We start from the raw sequence: 19,934 nt of genomic DNA, 5'->3' as shown, positions 1-19,934 counted from the left end.
CACCCCCTCCCACCCCACTCCACTTTTCGAGACAGAGTCTCACCATCTAGCTACTGTTGGTCTGGAACTCACTATACAGACCAAGCTGACTTCAAACTCAGAGATCCAGTTGCCTCTGCCTCCAGAATGCACCACCAAACCTGACCCCTTTGATTATTGTTTAGAAACTACTCATTCTCTCTCTCTCTCTCTCTCTCTCTCTCTCTCTCTCTCTCTCTCTGTCTCTCTCTCTCTGTCTCTCTCTCTCTGTCTCTGTCTCTGTCTCTGTCTCTGTCTCTCTCTCTCTCTCTCTCTCTCTGTGTGTGTGTGTGTGTGTGTGTGTGTGTGTGTGTGTGTGTGTGTAGGTAGGTAGGCAGGCAGGCATGTAAGTGCACACAGTGGCTAGAGGACGGCAGCAGCATCCTCCACTAGTCTCTGCCTAATCCCTTTGAGGTGGACTCCATGCCCTCAACCCAGAGCTCGTTCTCTCAGAGAGGCTGCAGCCAGCAAGGCTACTGTATCCCTCTACTCCAGGTTAGTCCTACTCAGAGCTGCCCTTACCAGAGCATGCGAGACATGCCTAGCTTGGTATGTGGGTGCTGGGATTCAAACTCAGGTCCTTGTGATTGTTCAGAACACATTCTTAACCACTGAGCCATCCCTCCACTCTGAGTTTTCAACTCTAATTATTTTTTTTAAATGCTGATGCTCCACTGAACCAATTTCATGGCTAGTTGCTCAAATAAAAAGTTTGGCAATTATATTAGGAATTCCACTGTAAGCTCCACCCTATTCTGAGGGATTTTGTTTGCGGTAGCACTTTCTAACACACAAATTTGAACCCCCTCAAAAACAATTGAAAGTTTTATGAAAATCCTCAATGAAGTTAAAATGAGATTACGAGAACTTTCCCCCCAGAAAGATCTCAAAGACCTGAAAAACTGAAAGTACAGTAAAAGATGCCAAAATGCCTGAAGGAAACCAGCTTTTCCACATCCTTTTCATATCACTATGGTCAATTAAGACCGTGGCGTGGCTCTGCAATGCCAACCCGGCTGAGTGAGTTCATCCCAGGACCTGGATGGTAGGAGAAGAGACAACTGTGATTAACAGCCACAACTGTCCTTCGGTCTCATGTGTGTGTGTGTGACTTTAGTGTGTGTCAAGTTAACATAAAACTACCCAGCAAAACTGACCCCTTCTTAACTTGACGCACACACACACATACACACACACTAAATCGGTATAATTTTTAAAAAAGGAGATAATAAAATCATTGGCTAGCTTCAAAGAACCCATGAATGTATATAATGCCATATACAATTTTGATAGATAATATCAAATGAAAAGATAACACGATTCTGAGCTTGGATAAGTATTTTAACCTTCAATCTAGATCAAACAATTTTAAAAGCTACCTACCTAAGCTATTTAAGCATCAAACAATAAAATGTTTGAAATAAAAAACTATGACATAGCTGGCTGGGCACGTGCCTAGAATCTCAGCACATATGAGACAGAGACAGGTGGACCATACATTCAGGGCCACCCTGGGCTGCATAGTTGAGACAGGGAAACCCTGCCTCAAGAAAACAAAACAAAACAAAACAAAACAAAAAAAACCATAAAAACCAAAAACCAAAAACAAACATGTGAGGTGCAAATCAATGAAATATAATGATCATATTTGTTAGAATTAAATTTTAGTTATATCAATTTATCTGTTTTCACTAATGAACATAAATATTTTAAGAACTTTGGTAAGAAAGCCTCCAATCAAAATACCGCAGAGCAATCCACAAATCACAAGGGAGCTACTCTCCAAAGTGCCTCTTCTCCTTAGGGAGCACAGTGGGACAGCTTGTAAGCATTCAATCCACCCGGGTTCAAACAAAGCAGAGTCCTATGTGGTTCAGAGCAAATGCACAAAGAGGTAAGAAAGGGAGAATCCCACAGGATGGATAATTCCGTCCTCCCTTAGTTGGTCTTGGTGACCATGTAGCTATCAGACTGTGAGCATTGTACCTCTCCAAGTGCTGCTATCATTTAAAACAGCACAGTTTTCATTGTGCAACCTCTCCAAATGCCAAGGACAACTCTACATCTAAGTCTTCCAACAGGGGAGCAAGAACAGCCCTGTCATCCTTATTGTGAGAATTAACTTTCAATTTCCAATACCATTTGTTTTTAAAGCTGGTTTGCTTTGGGTTTTACTAGCTATTTTGTTGTTGTGACAAAATAACCTGACAAATCCACCTGTCTTAGCCAGGCTTACACTGAAGTAAGTCAGGTTACCACCACAATAGGCTGGCCCTTCCCCATTCATCACTAATTAAGAAAATGTTCTACAGGCCGGTCTGAGAGGCATTTTCTCAATTGAAATTCCCTCCTCTCAGGTGACTTTAGTGTGTGTCACCCAGCAAAACTGACCCCTTCTTAACTACACACACACACACACACACACACACACACACACACACACACACACACACACACACAGGTCACTGTTAAGTAACAGCTTTTTTGTTGTTCATTACCAACATCACATGTGGTGATGGTAACCCCAACACTCCGGGCCACCTGGTAGACTGAGCAAGTTCCAGAACAGCTGCGGCTACAGAGAGAAACTCTGTATCAAAAACCAAAAACAAACAAAAAGACATCACAAACAAAAAACACTTTAACAACTTAAAAAGTCCCAAAGCCTTACAAATTCAAACACTTTAAAAGCTGTCTTTTAAAAAGTATCCAAAAGTATCAAAAAGACTTTTGAAAACCAAAGTCTTTGTAAAACTCTAAATTCTCTTTTTTTAAAGTTTAAAGTCTCTCAACTAGTGTCTCCTGCAAAATCCGAAAATAAATGCTTTCTTATTTCAAGAGGGAAGAAGCAGGGCACAGTCACAGTCTGAACAAGGCAAAACCCAAACTCCAATCATGTAAATAACTCAGTGTTCAACATCTGGGATTCACTCACGATCTTCTGGGCTCCTCCAAGAGGCTTGGGTCACTTCCACAGCTCTGCCCTCTGGGGCACAGAGCTTGTCTTCTAAGGCTGGGCAGGCTCCAGTCCACCACTACTGCTGTTCTTGGTGGTCATACCATGGCCAAATGCTGGGGTCTTAGTGCAACTGAGCATTGTCACCAATAGCCTCTCCTGGGGTCTATTCATGGTGACCAGCTTCAACTTTTCTCCATGACCCCTGTAATCCTTGACCTTCAACTGCTACTGAGGCTGCACCTTCACCAATGGCCTCTTCTGGCCTCTCAGAGTGCCAAGCCTCAGCTGTTCTTCATGATCCCTTCATGCCTTCAAAACCATTTCCACCCGTGAGACTCTTAAACACTACCAAGTACACTACCAAGTTTGGCTGCCAGCACAAGATCCAACCCAGCTTCTACGTGCTAACTCTTAGGAAACACTTCTCAGAGGATTTCATCTCAGTGATACTGGTCTCTTCTTAATCACTGCTAACTTCTCAGCCCCAGCCTACCAACATCAATTGTCCCAGAAGAGCAAAAGTTTACTTCAATGGCTCTGGTCTCTGGTTAATCACTGCTGATTCTTTAGCCCCAGCTTCCAGAACCACAGAATATTAATTCAAAATACCAAAAACACAACATCCCAGATAATCTGTAATTCTCAGACTTCCCTCTGGAACTTCCCAAGACAGGCCTCCCTCATCTGCATTGCTCTCAACATTCTTAGCTTCTAAGGTTCCACAGAACAGCTCATCAAGCTTTGAATCTCAGTGGCTTCTCAAGACCAAAGTTCCAAAGTCCTTTCACAATCCTACCTAAAACACCATGGTCATGTCTGTCAGAGCAATGCCCCACTACCCTGGTACCAATTTCTGTCTTAAGGGTTTCTATTGCTATGATGACAAAAATAAAGATGGGGAGGAAAGGGTTTATTCAGCTTACACTTCCATATTGCAGGTTACCACTAAAGGAGGTCAGGACAGGAACCTGAAGACAGGAGCTGACCCAGAAGGCTACTACACACTGGCTTGCTCAGCCTGCTTTCTTATAGAACCCAGATCCACCCGCATAGGTGGTACCATCCACAATGGGCTGGTCCACTGTGTTCCATCAACCACTGATTTTTAAAAGGCCCTACAGGCTTGCCTACAGCACGATCTTATGGAGGGATTTTCTTGATTGAGGTTATCTCCTTTCAGATGGCTATAGCTCGTGTCAAGTTCACATAAACTACCCAGCATGCAACCTAAAGAAAGAAAGTTTTATTTTGGCTCAGCTCGTCACGGTGGGGAAGTTCTGGTGGCAGGAACTTGAGGCAGCTGGTCCGCAACACCCAGAGTCAGCTCACCTTCTCCTTTTCATAAAGTCCAGTAGCCCAGGGTAACCACTGTGCTACCTCAGTTAAACTAACAGACACTCCCTCACAGGCACACCCCCCTGCAGGTTCAGTTGTTTTTAACTCAGTAATAAACACTGGGACTCTAGCTATACTCCTTGGTGGGGGCGATGCTTGGATCAAACCCATCTCCTGTACAAGTGCTGCACGCGGAGCTGTAGTCCCAGCACCCAGGTACCATTTGCATTGGAGTACACATGTATACAGTGGCCTTAACATCTTCCATGCTATGTTTTACCATCTCAAACACTGCTCATGAACAATTATATATCATATGCCCACAAAAGAACTGAGTTCTGATCTCACAGATATGAAACCAATACTCAGAAAAACTAAGCACGTTTCCTACTTTGTCCAGCTAAAGGTCAGGTTATGCACACACAGTGGGTCTGCAGAAGCCAGTAACATTAGATGGAAGCATGTCTCGGCCCTGAAGAACACTTGTTAGAGCGTAGCATTCAACGTTCATGGTTAAAAGTCACAGAGCTCCAGTTACACTGAATTTGTTTACTGGTTAAAGTTCGGGACAGTCAGAAAGTAACCATTGGGTCACACTGATGGGCTTTTACGCATAGGAACCCCATAGCTGACCAAACACAGAGCTCAGAGTCGAAATGCTTGGCAGCACCTGTGAAGGCCCTGAGTTCAATCCCCAGCACCGGAAGACAGTTCAACATGAAAAGACAGCAAGCTTTCCTGCTCGATAACACATGCAAAACAAAAGCGAGATCAGGGGCTTGGAAGGGAACTCTCACCTGTTCGTTTATTCCTGTCCACATAGCAATACTTTAGCTCATAGTCCTGTAATAACTCATGAACCTCCTGAAAGACACAAAGCCGTGAAAACTCAGTAAGTACAACAATTTGGTTAGTGGTTAGTGCATGACCCAGCTTGACTGCCACCCTCCGCCATCACACACACATAGACACATGCACACGCACACTGCTATCTCCTGTCACATATGCCTACCCTCCAGACTGCCCCATATTCCCCTCAAACAGAGCACTTATGACCCATGTGAACCTGAGCCTTGTTCTGTACTCTAGCTTGCACTTCTAGCACTAGTGAACTAGCCATAAAGGCTGCCCAGGTCACACTGAAATCCCACCTCCAATGCTCTTCCGGGAAGCTCTGCCCGATAACTTCCCACAGAAAGTGCCCTCATTCGACAATCACCATCAATGTCCTGATTTATGCCTCTTGTGGAAATAAATACATATTAAATCACTTCACGTGCCGTGGGTTAGGCAAGAAATACCCCTGTAAATGCATGTAACAAACATGGAGAATAAACAAATGTGGATTTTATATACTGTGATAAGTAAACTGTGAATTTTTAATAATAATGAATTAAACTTAAATGAAATGTTTTTTATGAAAAACAAAGTAAAAGAAACGGGTTGCAGTCGTCTCTTCTTGGCTCCTGATAGCATACAATGTACGAACATTCTTTATACATTTAGGTTTTGACTGCATCGCTTTACATGATGTTGGCATTAAGAACACGCATCAAAGGGAATAGAATTTGTTTGGAATTGGTTTGCACTGAAATTTTTCCGCATGCTTTCTTTGGGACAGGGTCTCACTATGTAACTCTGACCAGGGGCTGGTGTTTCCTGGCTGGGCACAAATCGAATAATTCTTAAGGGACACAAAGGACTTAAGCTTCTATAGGCGGATGTTTTGACCCCACACAGAGTGACAAGCAACCCATTCTAGGTAACAAATGCATGTGAGGAAAAGGCTGGTATCAGCATTTAATCAATGAGTTCTTACTACTGCAATTGCCACGATTAGTTTTCTTCCAGCTTTTGATGAAGAAACTGGACTGAAAACAGGGGACTAAGCAGGTAGGTGACTGTATGGGCAAGCGCTTGTCAGAGAACTGTGAGGACCAGTGTAGATCCCCAGAACCCACATAAAAGATGGCACGTGGCAGCCTCCTATATCTCTAGCACTCTGGAGGCAGAGACAGAATCCCTGGGGCAAACTGGCTAGCTAGCCTGGCATACTCTGGTTTCAGTGAGACATGAAAGACCCTGTCTTGACAGAGTGTGAAGGGATCAAGGAAGACACCTGATAAATACCAACTTTGGTCCTCCGCACATGTATTTGTGCACAAGACACACACACACACACACACACACACACACACACACACACACACACGCACGCACGCACGCACGCACGCACGCGCTTTTTAAAAAGTCAGGAAACTTGAGTAGAAGAAACTCAAGTATAATCAGTGACATTAGCCACTTCTGAGTGTGGATTCTGGAAGGTTCCATAAAACACACTCTCATTCCGTCTAGTATAAACTTTCAAAAGAGTATATCATGACGTAAGCATTAACAGTTAAAACATGATCACAGTGAATAGTTCCGTAGTGAAGAGTGACCTAGGAAAGGAACATAAACAATAGGGCTGCCACACACAGGAAGTTTCCCTGGGAATGTGGAGATGACTCAGCTCTTCCAGAGGTCCCAGGACCAATTTCCATCACCTACGTGTTGGCTCCTAACCATTGGTAACTCCAGTTCCAGAGATTCAGACACCCTCTTCTGGCCTCTGTGAGCACCAGACACCTACAAGGTCCATAGATATATACAGGCAGGCAAAATACCCAAAGACATCAAAGTTTACCCTTGATATCCGTGCAGAAGAGAAAGAGCAATATAGCCATAATAAGTAAACTGTAAAACCATCAGCCAGGTGAGATCATGACAGTCATCTGTCACACAGGACGGGCAGGTGAAGTTGAGCATCTTGCACAGCATACTAATAAGCTTTTGCTACAAATGCCTAAAAACACACATCGGTTCTGTGAAATGGTTTGCTGAATATTGCAGTTTAGATATTAGAGTCGTTTATCTTGGACATTTTCTCAGACTTTGGAAAATGTCAATTGTGCGTCCTAAGAAAAGCATAACCTCTCCTTACGTAACGCACACCTTGCCAGCCGGCTAAGTTAGCGCTGCCCAGAGGAGCCTTTATATGAGGGATCAAGTGTGTTCTTCTGGTGGCGCAGGCTCTAATCTTTCATTTGGCTGGTGAGCAGCTGTCGAGTGCTAGATAAAGAAGGCCGATACCACTCATCACGTTATCGAGTATCTGTAAACAAACGGCACGCTGTACAGTTCCTCTAGCCGAGGGAATTACCTCAGGGAAATCTTCAGGGCCAGAGATGCACTTTGCAACTTAGAAATCTTATTTTCACAACATCTGTACTTTTGGTGATGGCGCTCCTGTTCATCGGGTGTGGAGGGTACTGTCTGCTGATGGGGAAGCCATACAAAGCTTCCAAGAGAGAAGGAAACAATGGCCTTTCTCTGCCCTAAAGATCATCCCTCCATCTGTGCCTCAGCAAGGAGACCCAGGGTAGAAATTTCAGAGCTGATGGAATCCTAGGAAGCATTTGCCAAAATTTCCCTAAGCTCTGCCACAGTCCTGAGAGAACTGATCTTACAGCTCCCAGGAGCTGACACCGATGTGTGATTTCCCCCCTTCACATACACTTTGAAAGCACTCTGTGCAGCAACTTCATTTACAAATTCCTTAGGGTACAGGAGTATGTCAAACTGACATTTCTGGCTGACATCAGTGTGTCCAGGCCAGATTCTTTAACATCTGCTGAAGCTTTATGATAGAGAGCCTCAGAAAAGGTCTCTAGCAGAGGACAAACAGCTTTGATTACAGCTGTGACGGAGCCCACCCACCCACCACAGCTGTTCTGCACCCCTTCCCATGTGAAAGATTCGGGCCTAAAGCATAGGTCTCCTAAGTTTGCAGGTTCGATTTTGTTTGTTTGACTCAAATTGTTTTAAGAAAAGCTTTGGGTCCAGCAAGATAGCTGAATGAGTAAAGATGTCCGCCACCAAGCCTGAGACCTGGGGTCAGTGTGTGAGACCATTAAGTGTGGAGACACCTCCATACCATGTCTTTCTGTCTTTCTGTCTGTCTCTGTCTCTCTCTCTGTCTCTCTGTCTGTCTCACACACACACAAATGTAGTAATTAATTTTTTTTAAAAAAAGCTTTCACAGATCAAAGTACACTCTAATAAAGTACACTATTTTTAACTCTCACTAATTTGGATTAAAAGAAGAGAACATGGGGCCTTTGAGATGGCTCAATGGGCAAGAGCACTTGCTGTCAATCCCAAGCCTGAGTTCAATCCCTAGGACTCAGACGATGGAAGGAGAGAATGGACCCTGTCAGGTTATCTTCTGACCTGCACATGCAGATGCAGACAGACGGACAGGCAGGCAGATGTAAAAGGAAACTTAAAGAAGAGAACAAATGTGTTGCTTCAAATTGTAAGCAACTGGAAAATACAATATGACCTACGAAGTGGCTCTAGTTAGTCCTCTTCTCCTCTCTACAGGTGTCTCTCTGGGTAGCTGGGCAGGTCCAGACAAGAGGTTGTTGGACATTTACAAGTGATAATCAGTTATGCTTTCTAAAATCACCTGGGCCCTGATGCGGAAACTTGGTATTACATTTCTAATGCTTGGCTGGTTTCCTGGCCAATGTTATTTTGCTATTTATAAACTATTATATGCTTATAAATACCTCACATCCACTGGCATTTATACACCAGAGATCCTACAGGAGAGAGAAACTCGCGCGCGTGTGTGTGTGTGTGTGTGTGTGTGTGTGTGTGTGTGTGTGTCTGTGCGCGTGCACACATGCATGTATATGCACACACTGAATCCCACTATACACCCCCAGCTGACCTGAGACTTGCTACATAGACTAGGCCGGCTGCTAGCCTGCAGTTATCCTCCTGACTCTGCCTCCCAAGTGCTGGGATTCCAGGCTTATAACGCCATGGCCAGCTGCAAGTGATTAAATTCACAAGAAACTGAAAACCTGTGTGGAAGAAGGAGGTGACTTACAGCCTCATCCACAGCGTATGTAGGTCCTGCTGAGCCACATTCTCTTCATGCTCAGTGTTAGCTGAGACTCAGGTGTTGTCCTCAGTTTGTGGACACAAAACTGTGCCTCTCTGCGGTGGTCTTAATTCAGTGTGGCACTGCGACTACTGGCTTCAGGTGTCGGTTTAACTACAGCATGCAGTGACTTAAGCAAATATGAACCCAATGTTGCTAAGAAATATTTTACATATATGGTTGGTATCCATCACCAGCTACTTCAGAAAAAGAGACCTTCCATGCAGTGTGAGCCTCATCCCAGTAGTTAAGGCATTAACAGGCAAACCTAGGGCTTCCTGATGACTGTAGCATCCAGCCTTGCCTGGGCTCTTAGCCTGCAGGCATGCCCTACAGCCTCTGGATGTGGCAGCAGGCAACCATGGAGTCAATTAGTCAAATTTTTTTTTATTAATCACTGTTTTCTTTTCTTGAAAATTGATTTTTTTTTCCTTACAATATAGTATGATTATGGCTTCCCCTTCCCTGTGCTCCTCCCTGTTCCTCCCCACCTCCCCTCCCACTGGCAACCACACCCTTTCTGCCTCGTAATAAAACAAATGGGCATCTGAAGAACAATAAAACAAAACAAAAATAAATAAATCAGAATAGGACAAAGCTACCAAACAAGAAAGACCCAAAGAAAAAGCACAAGAAACGCCATATAGATGCAGAGACACACATGTTCGTGTACACAGGGTCCCATGCAGACGTAAAGCTGGAAGTTACACTACATATACAAAGGACCTGTTAGGTTAGAAAACAAAAAAATTCTCTGACTTAACACGGTAAGACAAACCACCTCCAAATATGCCGCTGAGTCTGGTTCGTATGGGCATCTACTGCTGGGACCTACCCTTAAGAGGTCTGCTTGCCCAGTGAGGCTCCCTTGGAGAAAACTAATCTTTCATTTGCAAGAGGCTATCTGTTGAAGATAACCTCTGGGTGAGGGATGGGGAGGTTGCTCACCTCTTTCATTTTCCTTTCAGCTCTACGACCTCATCTGGTGCAGTTCTGTGCAGGCCCTGTGCGTGCTACCTGTCTCTGTGGGCTCACGTGTGCCCGCCCTGCTGAGTCTAGAGGGCCTTGATTCCTTGGTTTCCGACATCCCTCCTGGCCCTTACACTCTTTCTGCCTCCTCTTCCTCAGAGTTCTCTGAGTCTTTGAGGGGGTGGGGGATGTGGTGGAGCCATCCCTTTTAGAGCCGGGGGTCAAGGTCTCTTGCTCTGCGTATTAACCGTTTGTGGGTCTTGGTATTTGCTCCCATCTGCTGCAGGAGGAAGCTTCTCCGATGATGGCTGTGCAAGGCAAGGAGCTGTGGGTACAGCAGAATGTCATTAGGAGGCATTTCATTGCTGTGTTCCTTTAGCAGAACAGTAGTATTTGGTTCCCCCTAGGTCCCTGGCCTATAGTCTCTTGGGTCACCAACACTCAAGGAGTGTTAGGTATGGGTTCCAGCTCATGGAGTGGGCCTTAATTCAAACCAGATATTGGTTGGTTACTCCCACAGGCTTTGTCCCACTACTGCACCAGTGTATCTTGCAAGCAGATAACCACGGTAGACAGAAGTGTTTGCAGCCGGGGTGCTGTCTACCTTTCTCCTTTGGTAGCATGCAGAAGACCTTCTTGTACCATGAACACCAGTCCGTATGGATGAAGACTCTAGGCAGGCACCAGTTCAACCTCTCCTTGCCAGATGAACTGTATAGGCACTGTCTTCAGCTCGTACTGTCAAATCGTGGAGGACCACCCGGTCTTGGCAATCACCTGGGTTGATTAGAGGTTCCCATGGAGCCCTCTTGGACAAGAACTCAACTAGATGTACCTCATTCCCAACACCAGAAGCTTCATTTGGTGCGGGGAGCTGTCCAGTTGGGGCTGTCTGCCCCATTATTTGGTGACTTCACTTAGATTCGCCTTTGTATATGTATATAATTTAGGAAGCTTCTATTTGGATACGATTCTACGTAATCTCTCAAATGGCCCAGTTTTAGCTGTCCCTTTCCATATCAGCAATCAGTCAAATTTTGACATGAACACATTATATACAGGTATCTGTGTGTCTACTGGACTTGTTCTCTGTACAACTCTGGTTGGCACAGACATCTTGTTACATTTCCCTGACATTTACTTCTTCTTCAGGAAAACATTGACTTATTTCTACTCTTTCATTTTTCTATTTTTTCCCTATAGGTGGCTTTTAAAACACTGTGAATACTAACCTTTGTCATTAATAACATTACAAGTGTCTTAATTTAGTACATGGTCTGCTGTTCTGTTTAGTTGAGATTTCCAGTGGAGAGAGGCTTTTCCTTTGGACAAAGTCAATTCAAAGTCTACTCTTCCCCCTTGTGGAGTCTGAGCCTTACAATGTCCTTTTCTGAGTGGGAATGGGGGTGCACCCTACAATGCCAAGCACTCGGGAGGTTGAAACAGAGGGACTGGCCATCCTTGGCTACATAGTGAGTTCATTCAAAACTAGCCTGGGCTACATACAACCCTGTCTTTAAAAAAAAAAAAAAAAGGAGGAGGGGAGGAAGGAAAGGAGGAAAGGGGAGGGAAACAGTAGGATCTGTCCTAACCAAATATATAAAGTATTTTGTTTTCCACTAGTTTTCTTCTTCTTACATTTTAATTTCTAGTCACTTTAGAGTAAGGGGTTTTTTGGTGGGGGAGGGGTTGTTTTTGCTGTTGTTGGTTTTTTTGTTTGTTTTGTTTTTGTCTTTTTTTTTTTATTTCATTTGGTTGAAGTTGAGGTGGGAGATCTCACAGCTGAGGCTGGTCTTGAACTCCTGATCTCCTGCCTCAATTTCCTAAATGGGATGTCAAGCATGACCGTGCCGTGTTCACATAATGTGAAGTAGGAATTTGGCTTATCTTACTTGGGAAATTAATTTCATTTTCTTCCCAGCTGGATAAGCTACTGTCTGGACCCCACTGATCGATGGTACTAGTTTGCGCTCACACCATTGAGACAACACCCAACAGGGAAAACCCAAGAGAGGAATTCTTTCCTTTGGCTCATGGTTTCAGAGGGTTCCCCTCAGTCATGGTGGGGAAGGGTTGCTGAGACAGCTCAGTCTACAGGCAATGTGTGGTTGAAGGTGTCCCATTGTGGGAGGACAGGAAATAGCACACACAGGAAGCACAGCTGGATGTAAACTTTGAGGCCGACCTTTCATGATCAATTTCTGTCAGTGACACTATCTCTCAACTTCCAGTGTCCAGAAACTCTCAAATTTGTGCCACGAATTGGGGACCAAGTGTTCAAAACATGCGTCTGTGGGGACCTTTCAGATGCAAACCATGGCACTCTCTCAGACAACAAGCCTCCAGACACACAGAAATCAGTGTGTAATCCTAGGTCTCCATCCCATTGGACATCTTATCCAGCCTCTGCTAACTGTGTACTATCCAAAATATGTAACTTGCTAAGTCTGTAATTTAGTAGAAAAAATTCCCCTTATTATTGTTATTTCTAGTTTAGGGATCTTAAGAATAAAACTGGGAATAAAAATTCTGAGTGACTATACATGAGACTAAAACTGCTGAATGATATGCACCGGCATTCTATAATTTGAAGGTTTGTCCCCTCAACATCTCTTGCTGGAGTCTAATTCCCACTGAGGTATTAAGAGGACAGAAACTTAATCTGATTGTGTTTGGAGGTTGACAAGGGTTATATAAGGTCGCCGAGGTGGAACCCCAGTCTTTAAACACTGCAGGGTTTGTAGGAGGGCAACCAAGACGTAGAGGATGTGCAAGAATGCCTGTTGTCCCCACGTGATGCTGAGTGCTGCTGTGAACCTTTGCCAACGCAGCCAAAGCACACATCCTTGACCTCGAACCAGAACTGTGAAACATGTAACTTTATAGCTTGGCCAGACTCTGCCTCTCTTTCTTTAAAAAAGGACTATATATAGCTTACGTTTGTCCTCAGTAGAATCTGCCAGTTTCTGAGACCTTTGAAGCCCTTGACACATTCACTAGGAGACCATGACTGTCAAGTATTCCCGAGGCAACAGGGGAGTCACCTGCCATTTTATCTTTACCCATTCTGGTAGGCCCACAGGTAGTCAACTGTGGTTTTCCTCTGGTTCTCCTCATGCATAATGAAATCACAGACAGACCCTCCTGTTCAATGGCTGTGAGCATTTCCCAAACAGAAGTATCTGTTCTAGCTGATTTTTCAACTGGATAGTTTAGTTTTTCTAATTTTATTAACGTGTGTATATTCTGTAGGAAGGAAAGGAGCCACGCCACGGTGTACAGGTGGAAGTCGGAGGATGACTCGTGGGAGTCAGTTCTCTCCTTCTACCATGTGGAATCTGGGAACTGAACTCAGGTCATCAGGCTTGGCAACAATGCCTTTATCCACAGAGCCATCTTGTGAACCCTGAATCTTTCTAACTTGTTAACTTGTCTGCCTGCACGTGTCTCTTCATACACACACACACATACACACACACACACACACATACATACACACACACACACAAGTAGTACTAGTGGTCTATGAACACTTTACAATTCCCTCAGATAGTCTAAGGTCTCTGTGTATCTGTACACATTTTGGGTCAGAACATTAACATCCAAGAACAAGACCAGCTAGGGCTTTAAGTGGGGTTGTTTCAAAGACTCCATGGGTGTTGGAGTCTCGGTTCCCAGCTGGTGCTGCTGTCTGCAGCTGGTGAGGCTTGGAGATGGGGCCTCCTCACTGGGAGAGCTTGCTGGGGATAAGCCTTTGGAATGTGTATCTTGTCCCTAATCCCCTCCGGTCCCTGCTTCTTAGTTGCCTTAAGGTGAGTGATCTCTTCCACCATGACTCACCCTGGGCCCAGAAATAACATAACAGCCAAAACTGGGCGGAACCCTCTGAAAGAGGGCGAACTAAGCCAGCGCCCCTACCCCCCACACCCCACCTACCCACCTCCCCACTCTCCCAACCCCCACCAGTCTTGAGCTGGTTTTCTCAACTTGTGTCCTGTCACAGCAACAGAAAGCCTGACTAGTACACACAAAGTCACACTGGGGACACTCTGGGAAGGACTCATGTTTAAATCAGGCTTCAAGCTTTTCACTCAAGAAATGTTTATGTTATACTGGATTTGCTGCTATATAAAATAGGAACCCGAGTCAGTTTCTGATAACAAATAATGAAAACTTGTATCTTTCACCATTCTTTGGTGTACATGTAATTTTACTCCTTATTAAAGACAAAAGAAAAGATGCACACTAATGTGCTGGGCGTGTGTGCTCATTTTCATATACAGAATTAAGTCTTGGCTGAATACCCCATGCTACAGGACGTGGTCGTTAACCCTCAGAGTTGCTCTGACCTTACTGTCAGTGTTAAAGATGCTGATTTGCATGGGGACACAGTACAACATGGTGTTTAGGGCTATCTTAGAAACTGTTAGACATTCTGTCCTGATTCCAAACCAAAATCCATGGCAACGTTTTTTACTGAACTCAGAGGCAAATCGAACCACAATTCTTTGTGTGTGTTCACAGGCATGTGGATGTACATGGCAGTGCATGTATAGAGGTCAGAGGCTGACGTCAAGCATCTTCCTCAACTACTTTTTTTATGTTCATACGTGTGTGCCTGCATGAGTCTATGTGTGTCAAGTGTGCAGCCTAAGGTGACCAGAAGAGGTGTCAGATCCCCTAGAACTGGAGTTACAGACAGGAGTGAGCTGCTTCACAGATGCTGAAAAAGGAACCCAGGTCCTCTGCAAGAGCACTAAGCAGTCCTGATTGCTGAGCTAACCTCCAGCCCCCTCCACCTTTTTTTTTTTAATGGTTGCCTAAGTCAGGGCTTTATTGCTGTGGAGAGACACCATGACCCAGGCAACCCAACTCTTTTTTAAACATTTATTTATTTATTATGTATACATAATACAGCTTTCTGCCTGCATGTATGCAACTACAGGACAGAAGAGGGCACCAGACCTGATTATAGGTGGTTGTGAGCCACCATGTGGTTGCTGGGAATTGAACTCAGGACCTCCAGAAGAGCAGACAGTGCTCTTAACCTCTGAGCCATCTCTCCAGCCCCCACCTCAACTCTTATAAAGAAAAACATTTAACTGGGGCTGGCTTCCAGTGTCAGAGGTTTAGTCCATTATCATATGTGGAGAAGCATGGTGGTGTGCAGCCAGACCTGGTGTTGGAGAAGGAACTGAAACTTCTATATCTTGATCGGAAGGCAGCCAGGACACTGTGTTCTGCCTGGGCTGAACTTGAGCATACAAGAGACATCAAAGCACCTCTTCCACAGTGACACACTTCCCCTAACAAGGCCACACCTCCTCTAACAAGGCCACACCTCCCCTAACAAGGCCACACCTCCTCCAATAAGGCCACACCTCCTCTAACAAGGCCACACCTCCTCTAACAAGGCCACACCTCCTCCAGTAAGGCCACACCTCCTCCAATAAGGCCACACCTCCGAATAGTGTTGCTCCCTATAGCCAAGCATTCAAACACATGAGTCTATGGAGGCCATACTTATTCTGACAATAACAATAGTAGGGGAAATGTGTATTCAGAACTATCTGCTGGACTCTGTTTAGTTGATCCCAACTTTGTTGGCAACAAAGAGCATGATAATCAGGAGGCAGCCAAACATACGCCTTCTTCTTCTCTCCATCAGGTCTTCTCAGGGTATTGACTTCAGCCACATCAACTACATAGTTTCTTCACGGCCTGTTTGATCTGGTGCCTGTTGGCTTTGCCATCCACGATGGAGTCAATCAAGTGTGTTGTTTCTCCTATCTCCTCTGGGGCTGAGTCAGTGGTCAGAGGAAAACTGACGATGATGTAGCCGTCAGCTTGTTTCTCCTGGGCATGCTCTTATAAGAGTGTTTGTGCTGTCTCTGGAGCAGCAAGGTCGCGGGCTGTCAGAGGTAGGTGACATGCAGAGCTTCATTCAGTGGCTGTAGACAGCTCTCAGCACTGCCTTCTTGGATTTCAAGGCTTTTGCATTAGCTTGAGAGGGGCAGGGAATTCCTTCTTCACTTTAAGAGCCATCTTGAAAACCCACATTATTATTTTATTGTTGTTGTTATTGTTGTTGTTAAACAGGGGTTCTCACTCAATGTGGTGCTAACTGGCTAGACTAGTAGACCAGCAAGCCACAGGCATCCTGTCTCAGCTCCCCCAGCGCCTGCTGGGATTACAGCTACATGTTACTGCGTCTAGCTTTTTACTTGAGTGCTGAGGATCCAAGCTCAGGTCCTAATGCTTCTGCAGCAAGTGCTTTCCTGACTTAACATCTTCATGGTCCTCCATCAGCAATCCTGAAAATTAAATGATCTAATACAGCACAGCCCCCAGATCTACTAATCTGACACTTTGGACGCTAAGAAACGATGCTGGAAAATATTAAACGTCTTACGGTTAGACGGAGTAAAATTTCAAGGTATGTGGGTGCATTGCTTGAGAGCTGTCCACCTTGGTTTTCTGTTTGCTTTGTTTCTTAAACGTTTTATTCCGTTATTTGTTTTACGTGTTTATTTATGTATTTATGTATTTATTTATGTAAGTGTGGGGTGCCACAGCATGGGTGGGGAGGTCAGAGGACAACCTGTGGGAGTTTGTTCTCTCGCATCACGTGGATGCTGGAGCTAGGATTCAGGTCATCAGGCAAGTGCCTCCATATCCCCACTAAAACATCTCACTGGCCCGAAACTTGTTCCAATTTGAGGCAGACTCTCTGGAACCTGGCGCTCAGTGACGGACTATGCTGGTTAGTCAGTGAGTCTCAGGGATCTTCCTGTCTCGGCCTCCTCAGTGCTAGGATGATAAGCAAATGCTCCCGAGTTTGACGTCTCATGTATACATATAAACGCACGTGTATACACACATATGTGTACATATAATTTTTAGAAGACATGCGTGCTCGGGATTGAGCTCAGGATTTCACACCTTCACAGCAACAGAGCTATCTCCCAAGCATGGGATTCCAGGTTTGGGGTAAACAAACTTTCTGACTTTGCCTAAAGAAACTCATAGTTCCGGCCTTTGCCTTAGCAGTAAGCTCATGGGAATGGCTGTTTGTTTACTGTAGCCCAAATACTGTCTGAACAGTGTTTAATGAATCCTCACAACCACAGCAGCTGGATTTTCAAATTTAGACTTTAAAGATAGGGACCTATCTTTACATCAGGCCTAGATGGTAAACGACTTGCTCAAAGTTGAACGACAGACCCATAAAATCAGGAAACACGTACCACTGTCACATTCCCAGAGCCCGCCGCATCACTGACCTGCTAGCCTTACGACAGAGATCAGGGTAGGAACAGGGTCAGGATGTCCACCAGGCAAATTCCTTGGAGGCAAAACTAAAACAAAGTCACTTGGTTCTGGCAGCTAAATGCCTGGTCTTGTCATTCCCTTAAAATAAACACCCACAGCTTAATTTGGCCAACAAACTCTTCATCAGTTAGCCATGCCTACTAAAGGTCTCAGCCTGGCATTTTGTCATTACCCATCTCAAACTCTATGCCTTGGCCACAGTGGACCAATGGTGGCAGTTTTTCCTTGCTTTAGGGAACGCCATGGTAGATTCAGGTATGTGTGCTCTTTTTTTTTTTTTTTTTAACTTTTTCTTTGGATGGGGGGGTGGTAGTAGTGGTATGTGAGTGTGCAAGCTTGTGAATATGTAGGTGTGCATACTCGTGTGCATGTATGTGAAGACCAGAGAAGGGCATTAAGAGTCCTCCTCTCCCACTCTCTGCCTTATTGGCTGCAGACAGGGTCCCTCACTGAATCAGAAGTTTGCTGTTTCAGCAGGGCTGGCTGGGCAGGGAGCACTGGGAATTCACCTGTGCCCACTCCCCAGTGTTAATGCTACGGCCATGGCCAACTTTCCACATGGGTGCTGGGGATTTGAACTCATGCTTGTAGAACAGTACACTCACTTTCCTTTATCCCTGCAATTCTTCACTATAAATCTACAACTTGGGCAGGAGAGATGGCTCAGTGGTTAAGAGCACTGACTGCTCTTCCAGAGGTCTTGAATTCAATTCCTAATAACCACATGGTGGCTCACAGCCATCTGTTACGGGATCCGATGTCCTTTTCTGGTGTGTCTGAAGACAGCGCCAGTGTAGTCACATACATAAAATAAATAAATCTTAAAAAAAAAAAAACCAAACTACAACTTTTCCAAAACAAAAGAGGAGCCATTTGAAACTCCTACTACCCAAATCTAAGACAACAGAGACATCAAAGTAATTATAGTAATGGAATATAAGCCTCTGAACAGAACAGTAAACCAAGAGTCTGTACTAATGTGAATCAGTAACCAAATACATTGGAATGTTTCAAAAGGAACAGGATGGTTCCCTTTGTAAATATCTCCCTGAACATCTTCATCACTGTTAAAGGGACGCTTTCGTGACCTGGCAGACTACTTTAATCAAAGTCAATCAAACTCAATGTCATCAACAGGGGAGCAAATTTTAAAATTTGTACCACCACCTTATTGCCTCCAGAGACACACAGCTACCAAGGACGTAGATCTCTAAACAAGAGTGAATGCCACACACACCCAAACTGAAGAACATTCTAAAGTATCCGGCCTGTAATCTTCCAAAGGGCCCATGGACAGCCTTGAGCAGTCATCTCGGTCTGAAGGAGGCCCAGGAGACAGAGTGATTAAGCACACGAAGTGGCTGAACTGAATGACCTTTCACTGCAAAGGGCATGAGGACAGCTGGCCAGACCCAGACACAACCTGAGGTTAGGCAGAAGCAGGGCCGCCTGGATCCTGATGGTGGCACGGGTATGTCGGTGACACACCAGCTTATAGGGAACCCAGGGTAAAGTACAGTCGTGTATCATATATCTATGTAAGTAAACATAGTATGTAACGACCATGGTCCCTTAAGGCTGCAAGGAGGGGTGAGCGTTCCTATCACCTGCCAGCTTGAGAGCAGAGGTAAGGTGGAGTCACACAGCAATTCTCATACATCCATGGCGACGCTGGTGTACACAGACCTACAGCACTGCCAGCCATATTGAAGTGCAGACTGTACAGGTACAGACTATACAGACACTTGCAGCTAAGAGTCAACGGCAACTTTACTGGTCTTCGTGATCACTACTGCATTCTTTCAAGCATTATACAGATCACCCCGCTTATAAAACAGCTTGCCACAGAGCAACACGTCATCTCGTGCCAGCAGTAGTCTCATGAGTTGACTCCCCACTGCAGGGGTTGCCAGGGTGGGGAGGCACATCTGCAGCGACTGGCCTCGGTCACGCAGGCCTGTGTGAGCGCACACTATGAAACCTACACAATGGCAGACTGCTGAAGCGGATCTCTCAATGCACACCCCTCATTAGGCGATAGATGACTGTTAGCTGGGTTGGGTGTGCACTGGGCCGTGTGCATTCCAGCAGCCCAGGGGGAAGGAAAAACTCTCTGTGCTGTACTTAACAACTTTTCTGCACGTCTGAAAGTTTATTTCAAAATCTAAAGCACTCAAGCGTCACACGCTCTTGTCAGACCCAACACTTTCTCTCTAGCTCAAGCTGCAAAAACTCCCAAAGTCGGGAGCAGAAGCTAATTTGGATTTTTCTGTCGTTGTTGTTGTTGTTGAGTAGTTAAACAGGCAGGATGCTAGAAGATCCAAGGTC

The 19,934-nt window shown here is 45.0% G+C and overlaps 1 protein-coding gene across 2 annotated transcripts in view; it reads right to left on the bottom strand.

The window, feature by feature from the left end:
• Raver2 (ribonucleoprotein, PTB-binding 2) overlaps positions 1 to 19,934 on the bottom strand; it is an 85,513-nt gene that overhangs the window by 51,426 nt on the left and 14,153 nt on the right. For both annotated transcript variants that reach the window (XM_087549820.1, NM_001191867.2), the window contains 1 exon segment: positions 5,110 to 5,176. In XM_087549820.1, coding sequence (XP_087405946.1) covers positions 5,110 to 5,176 — 67 coding nt within the window.

Source organism: Rattus norvegicus, chromosome 5 (genome assembly GCF_021556685.1).
Source record: "Rattus norvegicus strain SHRSP/BbbUtx chromosome 5, alternate assembly SHRSP_T2T, whole genome shotgun sequence".
Classification (NCBI taxonomy): domain Eukaryota; kingdom Metazoa; phylum Chordata; class Mammalia; order Rodentia; family Muridae; genus Rattus; species Rattus norvegicus.
This window is presented reverse-complemented; position numbering and strand designations above follow the sequence as displayed.